Source organism: Macaca mulatta, chromosome 5 (genome assembly GCF_049350105.2).
Source record: "Macaca mulatta isolate MMU2019108-1 chromosome 5, T2T-MMU8v2.0, whole genome shotgun sequence".
Classification (NCBI taxonomy): Eukaryota; Metazoa; Chordata; class Mammalia; order Primates; family Cercopithecidae; genus Macaca; species Macaca mulatta.
In genome coordinates, this window is record NC_133410.1 from 175,305,958 (window position 1) to 175,323,478 (window position 17,521).

The 17,521-nt window shown below is 33.2% G+C and overlaps 1 protein-coding gene across 2 annotated transcripts in view; it reads right to left on the minus strand.

Annotated features, from left to right (window-relative positions):
* The window catches only part of SPOCK3 (SPARC (osteonectin), cwcv and kazal like domains proteoglycan 3), a 482,003-nt gene that overhangs the window by 29,164 nt on the left and 435,318 nt on the right, over positions 1–17,521 (minus strand). For both annotated transcript variants that reach the window (XM_015139470.3, XM_015139471.3), the window contains one exon: positions 13,837–13,956. In XM_015139470.3, coding sequence (XP_014994956.3) covers positions 13,837–13,956 — 120 coding nt within the window. The remainder of the gene's footprint in view (positions 1–13,836; positions 13,957–17,521) is intronic.

A 17,521-nucleotide genomic window follows, 5' to 3' on the forward strand; every position in this document is an offset into this window, starting at 1 on the left:
GAGTAAAATCATTCAAATGAAAGCAAAATCTGGGTAAATGTGCATTTCAAAACCTATTCTGACTTACTGAATTGTCCTCACTCACGAAAGTTCAATATTTTTAAAGTACTGTAATACCGTCAGATTTGGTGAGGGGAAGGGGTCAACAGCAAGTAATGCAAAGAAAAGCACCATTCTGGTCCACACAAGATTCAATACACACTACTAGGCCTTGGTTATTCAAGGACAAGTAAGACAAAATTCCTCTCTTCAAACTGTCATTTAAAAAATTATTTTAGATTCCACTTTCAGTAATTGTTGAATATGGTCTTATAGAATGAACACAGATGCAGATAAATAATTAAATTCCAGACTTTTTTTTTTCTCTCTAAAGCAAGAAGGGTATGAAGAGTTAATAGAGTAGGCAGATTCTTGTTGTAGTCTGCATGTTGAGGAAGGAAGTTATGTGTAGTGAATTTCCAGTTTTTGCTGTTTTTTTAACTTGGGGGTAGGCAGAGCTTTCATGGTGCAAGGTAGCAATAACACTGGAAAAAACAAACAAACAAACAAACAAAAACAACGCAGACTTTTTAGCCTGGAGAATCAGAAAGTTGTGTATAGCCGCTGAGGAAAGAGGATGAAATCCAAGAAGAAAATGGGATAAATTATCACCAAATACCACCTACCCAAAACTCGGATGATCTATCAGCCACATATGTATTCCACAGGTTTCAATCACCTCTGCTAAACACTAGAACACTGAATGGAGATTGAAGCTGGCACCCAAGAAAGTGAGTTTCCATTTTGAGACCGGCCAAGTTAATCATCTGTTAAATCAATCGAGCAACACTCTCTGGGGAAAATAATGCAACGCAGCATCACACAACTCCATATTCATAAGGTCCAGAACACCATCCTGAATTTTGAGACATGTTAAAAACAGAAATATGGAACTCATTCTCAAAAAAAGTAAAAATAATCAATTAAGAATAAATTTGAGATGATCCAGTTGTTGGGATTAGCAGATATTATTTTAAAGCAACTAACACTGTTACATTCAATAAGGTAAAAGAAAACATGCTCATAATAATTGCAACAATAGAAACTAAAAGTAGAGAAATAGAAATTATAAGAATGAACCTAATAGGAATGTAAGAATGACAGTAACAAAAAACAAACAAAAAATAAAACCTTGTAAATTAAACTAAATTGACAAAGGAAAAGGTAAGTAAACATGAATAGAGATCAATCAATCAAAATTATCTAATTTGAAAGAAAAAGATTGAGGGAAAAAAACTAAATAGAACCTCAGGGAACTGTTAGGTAATATCAAGTGCTATTATGACATAGACAATTGAAGTTCCAGAAGAAAGAAGAAAGATAATCATGTAAGAAAATATTTGAAGAAATAATGGCAGAAAATTTGCTTAAATGCTTACATTTACAAAATAAAGATATGCAGAATTTTTCAAGCAGAATGACACAAAGGTCATTCCTAATCATAGTCAAACTTTCGAGAGCTAAAGATTAAGGCCAATTTTGAAAGCAGTAGGAAGAATATGCCACATAGAGGTAAACAATAATTCAATTTGTCTGGCACCTCGTCAGAAATTTTAGAGACCAAAAATGAGTTGAATAACATCATTAAGTCAAGAAAAAAAATAATTGAAAACTTTCAACCCGATAATCTCCATTCATGAAAATACCATTTTGGATTAAAGGCAAGGACTCACTGGTTTCACCTAGAATGTGAGAAGTTGAAAAGAGTATTGCTCACAAATAAACAATAAGAAAAGTCTGAGTAATTAGCAAAACTACAATTTTCTTGAATCCATAAGTGAGTTTATGTCCCAGAGCAATGAAGTAACCCAGAATCTAAAAAGAGACATGTGCCTCCAAGAAAGGATGGAATGCGAACACTGGCTTACTTGAGACAGATACCAAATGCCATGTAAGCTAATAAGAAGAATTCCATTTATATTTTCAGTGAATTGCTAAAGGCTGAGTGTAGGCTAACATGACAGTAAATAACCTCTGGAAACCACAAAAAGAGGAGGAATTCATAAACATTGACAGAATGACTCCAGGATCTCAGTGTGTGCTCTCAAAGAAGACTTAGGGCAAGATAAGAGACCCAAGAAACTAGCTGAGAAGCAGAAGCTGCTGTGGGAAAGGTATGAACTCCCATCTGCATCCATCTTCCCTACATACCTTATGGAAGAAAACCTTAAATTCCTGGGGGTGAGCCCAATATCCTGTCACTCTCTAGATATAGGTGAGGATCCCTTGCATCAAAGGGAAAGAGTTAAAAACCAAGCTGTACCTGGGAAAGGATCAGGAGAATATCCTGAGTACAGACCATCAAAGAACCTCTTCCACTAGGGCGGCAATAGGATTTCTGAGAAAGTCCCACTTTTGAGATTCAGATACGCAGTATCTTCCTAAAGCTGTAGCTTAACAGAAATATGAAGGATGTTCCCACTACCAGGGTATCAAATGTTGCTTAAGAAGTGCCAACCTTCTATCAGTGGTGGAGGGGTACAATCAAGAAGGGGGACCTTCTCTGAGGCTCAGCTGCAAAGGAAAAATCAGTAAGAAACAAGTGGAGAAAAACGCTGTGGCAAGCCAGTCTCATGCTAAGCACAAGGCAATGCTATAGTTACTTGAAGCCTGGGATATGCTGAGGATAACAAGAATAAAATCAAAGCCAAAACTTAGTTTAATTATCAGAATAGATTGGCTCAACTGCTGTATAAAAGCCATGCAAAAGAGGAGGCATCACGATTTCTAGGCACAAATGTTATTTACATCCATCCCTACTGCTCTACACAATATATCCAGTTTTAACCAAAAAGATAGAGACATGTATTAAAGGAAGAAGAAAATAAACCAACAATAAACACTGCCAAGAGACACAGCATTTGATAGAACCAGATTAGAAATAACAGATGTACACATAATCAGAGAAATGATTTAAAATTACAATGATTAATAGGTTAAAGGCTGTAGTATAAATGGTGAACACTTGCATTAAAACTACAGATGGAAACTATAGGAGAAAAACAAATAGAATTGTTTGGGAGAAGGAGGCAGAGGAAGATAAGGAGAAAGAGAAGAAAAGGAAACAGAGGAGGAGGAGGAAGACAGGAGGAGACAAAGGAGGAAGAAGAAGGTGAAAAGGCGTAGGAGGACAACAGAACATAATAGAGCTGTGGTTGTTATCAAACAATCTAAGAGAGAAGTAATTAAAATATCAGAAGAAGAAAGAGAGAAAAATGGGGTTGAAGAATATTTCAATGATTAATTTAGAATTCTCCAAAATTGATGAAACACATCAAACCACAGAGATAAGAATCTTAGAGAACACCAAACAGAATAAACACCAACCAACCAAATAAACAGACATACAAACAAAAATTAGGTGCTCCATATTCAAACTGTTTAAAGGGTGATGAGGAGAAGCATCTCTAGAATAGATACATATTTCACTAGAGTAGTAAAGAAAATGGTGGATTTGTCAGCTGAAACCCACAAGCCAGAAACAGTGGCGTGACAGGGGTAACGTGCTGAAACAAAACAAAACAAAACAAAACAAAACACAAAGCTCTCAACCCAGTATACTTTACCCAGTGAAACTATATTTTAAAAAAAGAAAGATGAATATATTTTTTAAGTTTTATGGATATATAATATCTTTACACATTTATGGGTATATGTGATATTTGGATACAAATATACAATGAATAATGACCAAATCAGGGTAACTGGAGTATCCACCATCTCAAAGATTTATCACTTCTTTGTTTTGGGAGCATTCCAAGTCCTCTTCTCTAGTTATTTTGAAACATACAATAAATTACAGTTTACTATAGTTCCTCCACTGTGCTATCAAACGAGATCTTATTACTTTTTATTTGTGTTTTTGCATGCATTAACCAACATACATCACAAAATAAGGAGTTCAATAAGAAGATATAGTAACCCTAAATGTATAATGTATCTTAAAAGAGTCTTCAGAATACCTGAGAAAAAATCTAATAGAACTGAACACAGAAACAGACATTTATATCTGAAAATGTCAACGCTGTTCTAAAAGTATTCACTAAAGTAAATAGATAGAAAAACAGTAAGGGTATAGATCTGAAAATCATTGTCAACAAACTTGGCATAATTTATATTGGCAGAATAGTCCAACAAATAATAACAGGATACATGCTCCTTTTAGGTGCAGATGGAACATATGCTGGGCCATAAAATAGACCTCAACGAATTTAAAGAACTAAAATCATTCAAAGTCTGATACCAAAACTAACCAGAATTACAGTAGAAATCAATAACATAAAGAAATATGAAAAAAAGTAGCATTTAAAAAGAAAATGCAACGTAAGAATAAACAAAAATTAACTGCAAAGATATTATTTTTAATTCAATAAGGGTACATAATTTATTGCCAGAATCCTAGCTCACATTAATAAATTGTAAATAGGTTTAAAGATTTAAGTGCAAAAAAATATACATTAGGAGAATATACACGTCAGTATTTTTGTAAGAAAGACTTTCTTAAAGAACATGAACTAAGAGATATTCTAAAGTCAAAATAGAAAGGATGTAGTGAGAAAATATTTGCAACACAATGAAGTGTTAAAAGGTTAAAATAAAGTTATAATAAGCGAGCTGGCACATACTGTGTATAGTATGATCTTCTATTTGTTTTAAATAGGTCTGTTTATGTAAATAAATATCTTTGTACGAAAATGAAGTACATTTGGTGGGGCATGGTGGCTCCCTTCTGTAATCCCAGAACTTTGAGAGGCTGATGTGAGTGCATCACTTGAGGTCAGGACTTCAAGACCAGACTGGCCAACATGGCAAAACCCTGTCTCTACTAAAAACACAAAATTTAGCCAGACATGGTGGCGCATGCCTGTAATCCCAGCTACTCGGGAGGCTGAGGCAGGAGAATAGCTTGAACCTAGGAGATGGTGGTTGCAGTGAGCTGAGATCATGCCACAGCATTTCAGCATCGGCAACAGAATGAGACTCTGTCTCAAAAAAAAAAAAAAAAAAAGCAGCATTGGAAAATCATATAAATCAGGCTGCTAACAGTTTCTACCTCATGAAAAAGGCAATGAATGGAGTTGGTGAAAAGATACTCTCTTAATTATATCTCCATATGTTATTTTTTAAAATAAGCATGCATTACTTATGCAATCAAAATGCAAAATATAAAAATAAATAAAATGGAAAATATACAATGTTATATGGACTCTTCCTTGCTGTGATATGTTGAAAATCAGTTAACATTCATTAATGTCTCAAAGGAATCATCATAAAATTAATGGCTTTTTTATTGGCTAGCATATGGTTCAAGGACTGCAGTGGTATATAGAGTCATTTGTTTTCACATTAAACAACCCAAAATAATTTTTTAAAATTATTTTACTTGTTTTTATGTATACTTTTTCTGTTGGTTTTAACTATCACTTCTTGATGCTTTCAAGACACCTATTTTGCAAACATTCAAGAATTTATGTATTACTCAACTGGCATTGGAGTAAAGTTTAACAGGAATAATGTTTATAATTGACTATAATTGACTAAATATATGTGGTAACATAAAATTGTGTGTTTTATTTTATTTTTCTGTAGATGTCTTTTCTTAACCTCTTCATTGTCTTTTTTTGTGAAGGGTGTTGTTTCATTTTGAATAGGTTCTGATAGTTCAGATGACTGGTGAAAATTGCTTGAACAGTCTACATGGCTTTATTTTGAAATTAAATATTTACATTATTGAAAACAGAATGTAATAAAGTTGACAACATTTCATTCATCCAGTGAGAAATGTTAAAAAATAGCCAATGCTGATAGCAATTGCCATTGTTTGGAATAATACAGTTCCTTAAAGGATGACCAAAAGTTTGGTTCCTAGTAGATCCAATGCAGTAATTTCGCAGGACACGATAATGTAACAAAATAATTTCACTGCAGTACATCAATCACTTAGTACTTTTATTTTATAGCAATACTTTTAAGCTGCATGGGATTACATTAATTTAGCTATATATGAAATACATAATTTCAGCAAAATTAAAATGTACAAATCTTAACATAATACCTTAGTAATACTTAAGCATATAATTAAATTTTATCATAGGGAGTTAGAATCTACAGAATAAAAGAAAAGAAAGTGCCAGATGTCTCAATAATTAGAACCAAAATAAGCAATGATCTGGATCTCTCATTTTATTACTTGAAATAAGAAAATTTATCTAATTTTCTCAAATATTTTGTTTTCAAAAGATGAAGTCTCCTGCTATACCTAGAAGACTCTTAATTGCATTAAAATGTGGCATTTAAACCATTTGATTCCAAATTCAATCTTTCTCTTAATGTGAAGACATCATGACATAAAGTGAGCAATATCTGGGTAAGAAATTAGAATGTATGCATTTACCTTGGAGGTTTAAATAATTCTATCATTTTCTCTGACTGAGGAGAACATTTGGCATGTAGGAAAGCAGAAATAAGACATTATCTTAATCTGAGTCAGACTCTGCTAATCTGGGGATTTTTCATATGATGCTAATGTCCCGATGTTCTCCAAATTGTTAAAGGGGAAATTAGTACAATGTCACTTTCACGAACTATATATTCTCGATTGCAGCCATATTTTTAAAAGCCTGGGTATAGTATTTCTGCTATGCAATTTTTGGAGATTTAAATAATAAAACAAAATCGAGGTATATTGATAATAATGGGCACAACATATTCTTATTGGATAAAGCATCACCAAGCATTTTCATGCTAATAATAATAGGATGAGAGGCTAAATAGCTCCATTTCCTTCAACTTGTTACCGTAAAACACATTTTAAGACTTTTACCATCTTAGTTACTTTTCTGTGATCATTTCTTTGTTTTTCAGTGATAGCTCTAAAACAAATCCAAACAAAATATATTCAAGAAGCCTGAGTTTATAAAATAAAAATTAGGTGTCCGTTGTCAAAAAATAGTGACAGACTGTATAAACTTCATTTTTTTAAAGCTATGACATTTTTGACCATTTTATCAACTCAAATCATTTAGCTATGAAATATTTACACTGTCCAAGATTCAAGTAAAATACAATTCTTGAGTAATGACTGTGGAATTCTGTATGCAAATGCTGTAATACAATTTGGTTGATTAAAATCTCAGGTTACTATCATAATGGGTTTAAGAGTTAAGTACAATTACTAAAACAGCTACTAAAAAAAACTACATTTCATTATACTTTAAATATTAACTAATGCAAAATATATAGCATTGTTGATTTGATGGTATGTGAGGCTAGAAAATCACCCTTTCTTTATAAAACTAAATTCCACTTTCAAGGTTCATTGACTTTTTTGAAAAAGCAAAATATCTTTCCATTTAAATGTCATTAAGCTTTTACCCTTTTAATCCAATTCTGCTATCATCAGAATCTTGCCCTTTTGGAACCTATGTTATGTACCAAGTATAAGCAAGCAGCTACGGGCTAATTTATCACTCTTCTGAAGTCAGGGCATTGTCTAGGTAACAATTTGTGATTAGACTTCTTAGTTTATTCATTAAACAAATTGTTATTGAATCCCTACCATATGCCAAGGCCTTTTATAGTGCCTGCAGGTTCTACAGTGGAAAACTATTGACCTTAGAGTGCTTATATTTTATTTGGAAGAGATAAAAAATAAACTAGTAAACATTTGTATATCAGGTAGCAATATTTGCTAGAAAGAATAATAAAGCAGTGTAAAGAGGAAGTGAATGCTCTGTGGTGCCGTTGCTATTTTAGATGGGGTGGAAGGGAAGGCACCTAGTGAGGAATGTTTGGACAACAAGCTGGATGAAGAGAGGGAGCGAGCCATACAGCTACCTGGGGGAAGAGTGTTCTAGGATAAGTAAAAGGCAAATATGAAGGATGTGCCTTTACTATGAGGAATTATACTAATCAAACATTCTATAATACTTTCTGGAAGTCACAGAGAAGTCAGGAGGCAATGATTAGTCCTAAGAGTAATCTGTACTCACAGTTTTTAGCAATCTGGCTTATGATTAGGAAAAAAATGAAGTTAGAGAGCATGCTACCCATTCTGCACTCAGCCTACCATTAGCTAGATCATTAGCTACCATGCAGTTAGGATATAAATACTAAGAATGAGATTATTATCCTGGATCATGAGATTAGGATAAACGAGAAAAAAAGCATGGCTTAATTTGTATCCTTACCCGTTATAACACAACTGGGAAATTAAACACAAATAAAAGGTATGTGTTACTCAGTGAAAGAAAATAGGTTAAAGTCTAAAGACTAACTTAAATATAACAAGTAGTCGATTCTTAGATGACTTATATCCGGTTGACCTCTAAAAGCTATTGTTTTGTAGTTCCAAAATTGGTAATTTCATGAGGTTCAACTTAATATTTGCATTCATTCTCAACAATGTTTGGTAAAGCATTGGCCCTTGTTTTGGCCACTATTTCCAGCCAACTTTTCTGGATTGTACCTATGGCCTTTATTGCTCTATATTTGGGGTTGGAAAAGATCACATATCTAAGACTTTGTGGTGAAACAGAGTGCTGAATTTTTCAGATTATTTAAGGAGGTAAAAGTATCGACAAAGCAGACACATGCTAGCATCCTTTCTGCTCTCTTCTCCTGTGTGCCAAGAAGCTCAGCATCAGCTCAGATGCACCTCTTGAAGTCATTCATTAACTTTCCAACTGTATATTAGTCTCTGAAGTTAGACTAAACAGATGTAAATATTAAGAATTACTTTTTTAGGAAACTATATATTCTATTCACACATATTCTAATATTATAGAAAACAAGCTCCGTGGTATTTCTAGAGAGTAAAAAGTGACCATTTTAATGAACATTACATTAATAATTTAAATGTAATTGGAGATACAGATTCATCAAAAGGCAAAGATCTATCTCAAAGGTAATATTCTACACATTAAACAAAATATATTAGCATTTAAGCATTCTTCTTTGCACAACCAGAAAAAGGTGTGATTTGGCCCTCTCTTGCATGTTTGCCCCTAATATCACTATTCTGACACTAAATACAAACAAGAACAAAATACTTTGTAAGTAATCACTAATAAAAATAGAGATGGCTATTAGGAGAAACAGGTGATTGGGTTATTTTTTTTTATTTTAATTACTATTCAAGAATATATAGTTCTCTTTGCTGGGCATCAATAATAACTAATTTTAAAATTAAGTAAATAATAAAATAAACAACTTTTAATAAAAAACACAAACAAGCATTTTTATACATTATTATGCAGGCCCATTGTCATGTTTTCTATATTAAAATGGAATGGTTAGGCATAGGATTACTAAGAATAACTCTCATGTTTTAAAAATTCAATTCACATAATTTTAAAAAGACTGGTAAAAATGACTGGTTTAATGTTATTTAATAAAATGTAGCTATGATTCTAGTGTTATCAGCATTAAATATAACACAGCTTACATTTTTATTCCATTTGGATATATTTTTCCTAAACTTATATAGGTATACTGATGCAATTAGTTAGCATTACATCTACTAAGTGTTTGAGATTATAAAAAACATAAATTTGGCCAGGAGCTGTGGCTCACACCTGTAATCCCAGCACTTTGGGAGGCTGAGGTGGGCGGATCACCTGAGGTCAGGAGTTTGAGACCAGTCTGGCCAACATGGTGAAACCCCATCTCTACTAAAAATACAAAAATTAGCTGGTGTGGTGGAACACACCTGTAATCCCAGCTACTTGGGAAGCTGAGGCAGGATAATTGCTTGAATCCAGGAGGTGGAGGTTGCAGTGAGCTGAGATGGCACCACTGCAGTTCAGCCTAGACAACAGAGTGAGACTCCATCTCAAAAAAAGGAAAGAAAAAGAAACCATGAATTTGTTTTTAACCAAATTAAATCACGTAAATGACAAGCTTTATTTCAACAGTAATTGTGTTTTTTAATAAAGTCAACTTAAAAAAGTCTCCAAGAATTTTTGATAGTTTAAAATGTTATATGTATATTAGATTAAATTAGTTAATAGGTATTCCTTAATCAACATCTAATCTAATATCTAGATCATTTTTAAAAAGATAAAACACAAAAGCATGCTTTGTAATTTATATACTTTTAACTCTTATTTTTATAGTTTAGAGAAGCTGTATGTACTTGGTTCTGTTAATAAACATGTCATTCTTGCCACATTAAAATGATATTCTACAAAGAAGTGTATGGATATTAAACAAGTATAAAATTTATATTCATAATGTCTGCTTATTTACTACAAAATGCTGACAAACCTTACAATTATCCACCTCATAATTACAGCTATAAAGTGAAAATTTAATTAAAAATTATAAATGATTTTCTTAGGAAAAATCATGACATAAGGCAACTTTGTCACCAAGATACACAAGACATTATTTTTTAAAAAATATAGTGCTATCTTAATAGAAAATGACTAATCTTCCTAAAAATGTGAAAAATGTGTAAACAAATGAATAAAATGTAAAAAGTGTAAAAGATTCATGAAAAGCATTATTTTTTCATGGTCAATGTTGGCTAATTTTTAAAGTTTCTTATAATATTTTTAATAATAGCATCAAATTTTATTTTGATGCAAAACTAAAATTTGATTTTTGTCTCTTTATTAAAATGAAAAAATGTTATTGGATTTTTTGTTTGCTATAAATAAGAGATTGTAAAATATATTTTTATTTGGCTTCACTATAAAATGCCTGAAGACAAATATTCTATACCTTATCAGAATATTTTTCTCTGCCTTATATTGACTTAACCACATTCTTAATTATTAAAAATACAAAAAGTAGCCGGGTGTGGTGGCTCACACCTGTAATCCCAGAACTTTGGGAGGCTGAGGCAGGCGGATCACCTGAGGTCAGGAGTTCAAAACCAGCCCAACCAACATGGAGAAACCTTGTCTCTACTAAAAATACAAAATTACCCGGGCGTGGTGACACATGCCTGTGATCCCAGCTACTCAGGAGGCTAAGGCAGGAGAATCACCTGAACACTGGAGGTGGAGGTTGCAATGAACCAAGACCACTCCATTGCAATCTAGCCTGGGCAACAAAAGCAAAACTCCATCTCAAAACAAACAAACAAACAAAAAAACTAAAACACCCCAAGTTTGCTCATTGTTATATTAAAAGATCAAAACCAAACTATGGGTTTTCACAAGAGAGACACTTAAATGAATATAATAAAGAAAAGTTGATTGAAATTTTTAGCAAAGATATTAAACAAATGTGATAAAATGGAATGTAGGGGTGATAACATTAATATCAGATAAGTTGAAAACTGCTTTTTAGTCTCCCCCCATTTTTTAATGTTCAAATTCACTGCTAATAAAGAATATACAAATTTAATTAACAATGAAAAACAATAGCATATTTATCAGAATGGAAAAGTTAAAATGAATGGCAATTTTTTTTGCTATTAGGCATGAAGGCAAAAGTTAACTCTCATGTCTTGCTGGTAAAAATGCAAAATGCCCTAGGCTTTTTACAAAGCAGTCTGGCAATATCTATTATCTTATGTAATTTAAAATACATGCACATTTTGACTCATTGCTTCCACTGCTTGTGATCTTTCTCACAGAAACAAAAGCATACAAATTGACTACAGTAATAACTGCCATGATGAAAACAATGAATATTATCAATAATCATTCCTAGGGCACCAATTGAGTGACTCAACTATGGTATGGGTACACAATGTAGTATATTGATTGCTTCTTTGCTTCATTCATTCATTAACTCCTTTCAGTTTTATTTAGTGAATACTATATGTCAAACTCTATCCTAGGTTCTGGAAATACAGTGGTGAATAAAGACCTCTTACTGCTTTGAGTTTAAGTAGTCTGGTTGGGGGGGAGAGAGAGAGAGAGAGAGAGAGAATTAAATAAACACTAGATTATCACTATATTAGAACTGATAAATGCTCAGAAGGGAAAATAAAAATAGAAAGGAGATGGGAGTCTGATATTGGAGGATTGATTCACAAATTAAATAAGATAGAGCCAAAGAAGGATTCACCCAGAGGGTGCACAGATCTGAAGAGCTGAGGGAGCCAGCCATTTCTTGTCTATGGATTTGTCGTATCTATTCTAATGAAAAACTTCCCTTTGGAAATTTTTTTCTAGCTGGCCTCTGACTCCTTCAAGCAGTATACATAATCATTTGGCCCACTTTTTCCTGTCCTGTCCAAAGATATTCAACTCTAAAGAAGTTTCTTATAATTAATCTACTACCTTTAGAGAGTCTCATGGAATTTATTGACAGAAAAAGCTAGAAAGGAAAATATCTGTGAATGTGTACAATTACCCAGGCACCTTGCTGAGTGTTGCAAATGTTCTCCATTATCTATCTCCGTATCTGGAAGGACACATCAGTCTGAACTCAAGCTTAGCTTAAAGGAGAAATTTTAGAGAAAGCAATAAAAATGTTCAACTATGAATATTGGGAGTGGATATGAATTTTAAAAACAGTTGTGAACATGAATCTTTAAAAAATCAATATGTAAGGGTGTGGAAGAAACCTTCTCCCCACTCCAGTAGGGAGGCAATAAATACAGAGGCAAATATACGGAATCATTATTTCTATTGGGCAAGTTCAAGCTAAAAGGCATCAAAATATTTACATTTGCCAAAAAATTAACCAATAAATCCAGAGATAAGTCTGAGGAACTCTACTGCAGGAAATGAAAAATACTACAATTTTTTCGTGAAATTCATAAAAGGAAATATATGGATAGTCAGCATACATTCACAGACAATTACTAATCTAAAAGTAATGGCTTAATTGCACTTCTGCATTAAATTATTTCACTATGTAAATTAGATTCATAACTACAATTTGTTGAAATTGTAGAAAACTCCTTAATGTGAAAAAAAAACAAAGCATTTTAGGAATCTAAAGAGGATTGTGTTATCTTCCTACATCATTTTGTTAGAAACTGCACTTTGAGGGTAGCAGGTGAGAATGGATGGGTCACATCACGACAGGTGATGAATGTCACACATCTGGCTCTTCTTTGCCAGCCAAGAGATATGGCTTGTAATCGCTACTCCTCCCCCTTTTCTTGTGTTTTGGAGCACATGCTTCAATCTTTGAAAGATTCAGCCCATGTTTCCATATCCTTTTATATGTATTAAATAATAAACAAATTTTTATACATATGAAAATAATATAAAATGAAAAGTTTATAAAATTATTCATAACAAATACCCTATTTCAATTTGTATTTCTTATTTCCAAGGAATTAAAAAAAAAAAACTTTTAGAGAATTATACTGATAATTTAAAAAACTTGTAAGAGGTATATGCTCTTTAATTCCTTCTGCATTTTACTTATTTAATTTGCAGATATCCTCTCTTGTCTACTGATCCATTTCACACTGGCTCAAAATAGAGACACCAGCAAAGCAATCTCGGAAAGGCTACCATATGGGGGAGTTCCGCTGTATTCTTTTAAAATCTAAGCGCTCCAAATTTTTTACCTTTATTTTCTGTGTTGTTCTATTCTTTACCACCTTAATAAAACACTGAAGAATATTCTCATTCTTTCTGCTCTACTGAAAGCTAAACACCCTCTGAGGAGACATTCCCTTTTCCTCCAATCAGAGTTGTCCCAAATGCCTTATTTCCCTGCAAAATAATACAGGTGTGCTTGGAAGTAATCATGTTCTGATTTTTATTCAGTATATATGCAGTGAATAAATACTGAAATATGTGTTTTGTTCTACGTGGTTCATTGGAAATAAAACTTCATATCAGATACAGTAGCAATTATCAACTTGAGAAATCTTACTGCTTCTCTCAGTCCTCAGCAATGTTTTTGTCTTCTTGTTTTGACTTCCACTTTCGTGAAGGGCCTTGAACCAGTCCCGCAATCTGTTTGCCACTTCCCTGAACTCCAGGTCACTGCATGCTAAAAACAGAGAAACAACACAAGTCTTGAATAATATCTTAGTATAACGTTAGTGCTTTTTCTCTCATTATTCCCATAAATTGAAAGGTAATGACGACTAAAAGAAAAAGGTGTGACTCTGTTTCAGCTTTTTCAAAGTTAAATACATGCTTTAAAATAAGATGTAATATGACAAAAATATTTTATTCAATAAAGAAGTATTATTAGTGGAATTCTATTTGCATTCTTCATTAGAATATGACACTTGGAGGATTTGTATTGATAACACCACAAAAGTTGAGCCATAATATTTATGTCATAAATACTTTTTTATGCTGGGGTGATAGGTTATCAGAGAAAATACAGGGTTGAAAATCCAAAATGATTATTATACATTTATTGTTGGCCATACCTATTGTAAGATGTCACAATTTATAATTCTTTATTCATATACTCAGTATATGTAGGAATGCACTATTATAAATATATACTGTTCCTATTTGATTTAATGCTATATATTTGTTAATCACGGAAAAGAAACAGCTATATAACTTGTGATTAGGAAAAAACTATAAAATATTTAAGAAAGTACTATAATGTTTCTATTGTAAAAAGACTGTACTGGAAAACCTTGCCATTTGGAACTAAAATAACTTCCTCTTTATTTTTTAAAGATACCATTGTTAGCAGAATATGTTATGTGTGTGTGACTAGCATTAAAATATAGTATTCAAATTTAGTAATTTACTGCAAAAATATTTTGAAAATATATTTTAAAAGCCACCAATTTACATTGCTTAGAGGACATTGTTATTGCAGACCAATCCTCTGTGCATGCTGTAAATGTGCAATTTCCTCAACTAACAAGTAATTCATGCTAATACTCATTTGTCCATTTGGTTAAAACACTATGCAATTATGGTATGTTTTATTACATTTAATATATACCATATGCATTATATGTATCATAAATAACATAATGTAATGTAATTGGATGTAATACCATCCCAGACCATTTCCTAGTTCTCAAGTAGGGGTATCCAATCTTTTGGCTTCCCTGGGCCACAATGGAAGAATTGTCTTAGGCAACAAATAAAATACACTAACAATAATGATAGCTGCTGAGCTAAAAAAAAAAAAAAAAAAAAAAAAAAAAAATTGCAAAAACATCTCATAATGATTTACGAAAGTTTACAAATTTGTGTTGGGTCGCCTTCAAAGCTGTCCTGGGCCACATGTGGCCTGTGGGCCATGAGTTGGACACACTTGCTCTAAAGGAAATCAGCTCCTAAATTAAAAGGAATCTCCCAGTACCTGGTATGGTGGGATGACCAAATTAGCCAATCATTGTGACATTTTAGAACACTGGAGACAAAATGATGATCTTATAAACTTCCATGGGGGAGGGCAACTAAAATTGTTACATACAAAGAATAAGGAATCAGAAATGTCTTCCAATATTTAAATAACATTGAAAGGCAGCATAGCAACATAAAAATTATTTCATATTTCTAAGAGAAATCAGGTGGGAAAGTAAGGTAAAGTAATTTTTACATAAACAGGGTCTGCAAAACTAAAAATCCACATAATCTTTGCCCAAGATGCTACTACAATATGTGATACACCAGAGAGAAAATCAGCAAGAGGATGTCTGAGTCACAGGAACTAATGGAAGAGAGGGGTGAAGGACATTCTAGGAAGCTGGCGAAGGGTAATTACAGAGTGTGTACTGTGTGCCCAGTGCAGAGCAAGATGGCAGTAAGATTGAGATTTCTAGGCCAGGGACAGAGCAATGTACAGAATTCATTACTATCCTTTCATCCAGGGAAAAGAATAAGTTACAGTGAAAATCAAAGAAAAAAATCACTTTTACTGATAAGGTCCACCACGGCTGAGGCTGAGGTGATGAGGCAAAAAAATAGCATACTCTTGATATGAATGCTTACACTCTAGCCTGGAGTCTCTGTTTAAGCCATCTTGACATGGGTCTTCTGCTCCCCTTAAAGGGATAGGCACAAGAAAACAAAATCCTACTTGAAAAAGAGGAATTCTACGTATTCATACATACCTGTGTAAATATCACATATTTCTAGAAGGATTTATATAAAGACATGACTCCCAAGGGAACTGGATTAATGGAAGAAAGTGGTGTGAGAGAATTTTATTTTTACCATTCATCTCTTTCTCTTTTTGAATTATGTACTATATAGCTGTATTAATATTCAAAAGTCAACAAAATTTTAAAATTAAAAAAAATTACAAATGCATCTAACCCTTGACCCAGTAATTCTTTTTCTCCCTTTCCTTTCCCTTCCCTTTCCTTCCCTTCCCCTCTCTTCCCTTCCCCTCTCCTCCCCTCCCCTCCCCTCCCCTCCCCTCCCCTCCCTTCCCTTCCCTTCCCTTCTCTTCCCTTCCCTTCCCTTCCCTTCCCTTCCCTTCCCTTCCCTTCCCTTCCCTTCCCCTTCCCTTCCCCTTCCCTTCCCCTTCCCTTCCTTTCCTTTCCTTTCCTTTTTTTTGACAGAGTTTCGCTCTTGTCACCCAGGCTGGGATGCAGTAGTACAATTTTGGTTCACTGCAACCTCCGCCTTTCAGGTTCAAGCTATTCTCCTGCCTCAGTCTCCCGAGTAACTAGAATTACAAGCCCCCGCCACCATGCCCAGCTAATTTTTGTATTTTTAGTAGAGACGGGGTTTCGCCATGTTGGCCAGGCTTGTCTCGAACTCCTGACCTCAGGTGATTCACCTGCCTCGGCCTCCCAAAGTGCTAGGATTACAGCCGTGAGTCACCGTGCCCAGCCCCTATTTCTTAAAAATGTATCATACAGGTATACTACATGTATACAAACACAGTCATTTAAATTGTGTCACGTGGAGTATTCAACACTTTTTTAATAGCAAGTTTGTTAACAGCATAACACTCCATCATGTACACTATGGAGGTGAGATCTGAGAGAAAACAATGAACATTTATTGATCATATTCATCAACTCAAACATTGGGGTATCCGCTTCTTTTATAACACCATCAGCTAGTGAATTCATGTTACCTTGTCCAAATCATAGGTATTTGGTAGCACATCTGGTACTCCTAATTTAAAACAATTTCTATTATTTCAAATTAACATCTTTTCCTACCAAAAAACAGTATACCAGTAATATATCTACACAAGAATACTGTATAGTCACATTCCAAATTCTTAGTATTTATTCTTCAGAAAGGTTCATATATAATGAGAATTGTTGGAGAGATTTCAGGAACATTTCAGTAACTTCCATAAGCCCAGGACATCTTAGTTTTGAGTATTATTAAAAATAATACTTTATATATGAAACTTTTGAAAACTTTTTAAATAATTTTTCAATTTAATTTTAATTTGCCAACAATTAACTGATTTACTTTAAAATTGGCAATAATTTATCTGAAACCATTGGCCCAAACGGGGATTCTTGCCAAATTAGAAAGTTTAAACCATACACTTCCTGAAATTAATTAAATTTGATAAATACAAAATTTAAAAATTAACAAAGTTGATATATTTTATAACTATTAAATGAAGTATTTACTAATAGTTATTATTTTCATGTTAT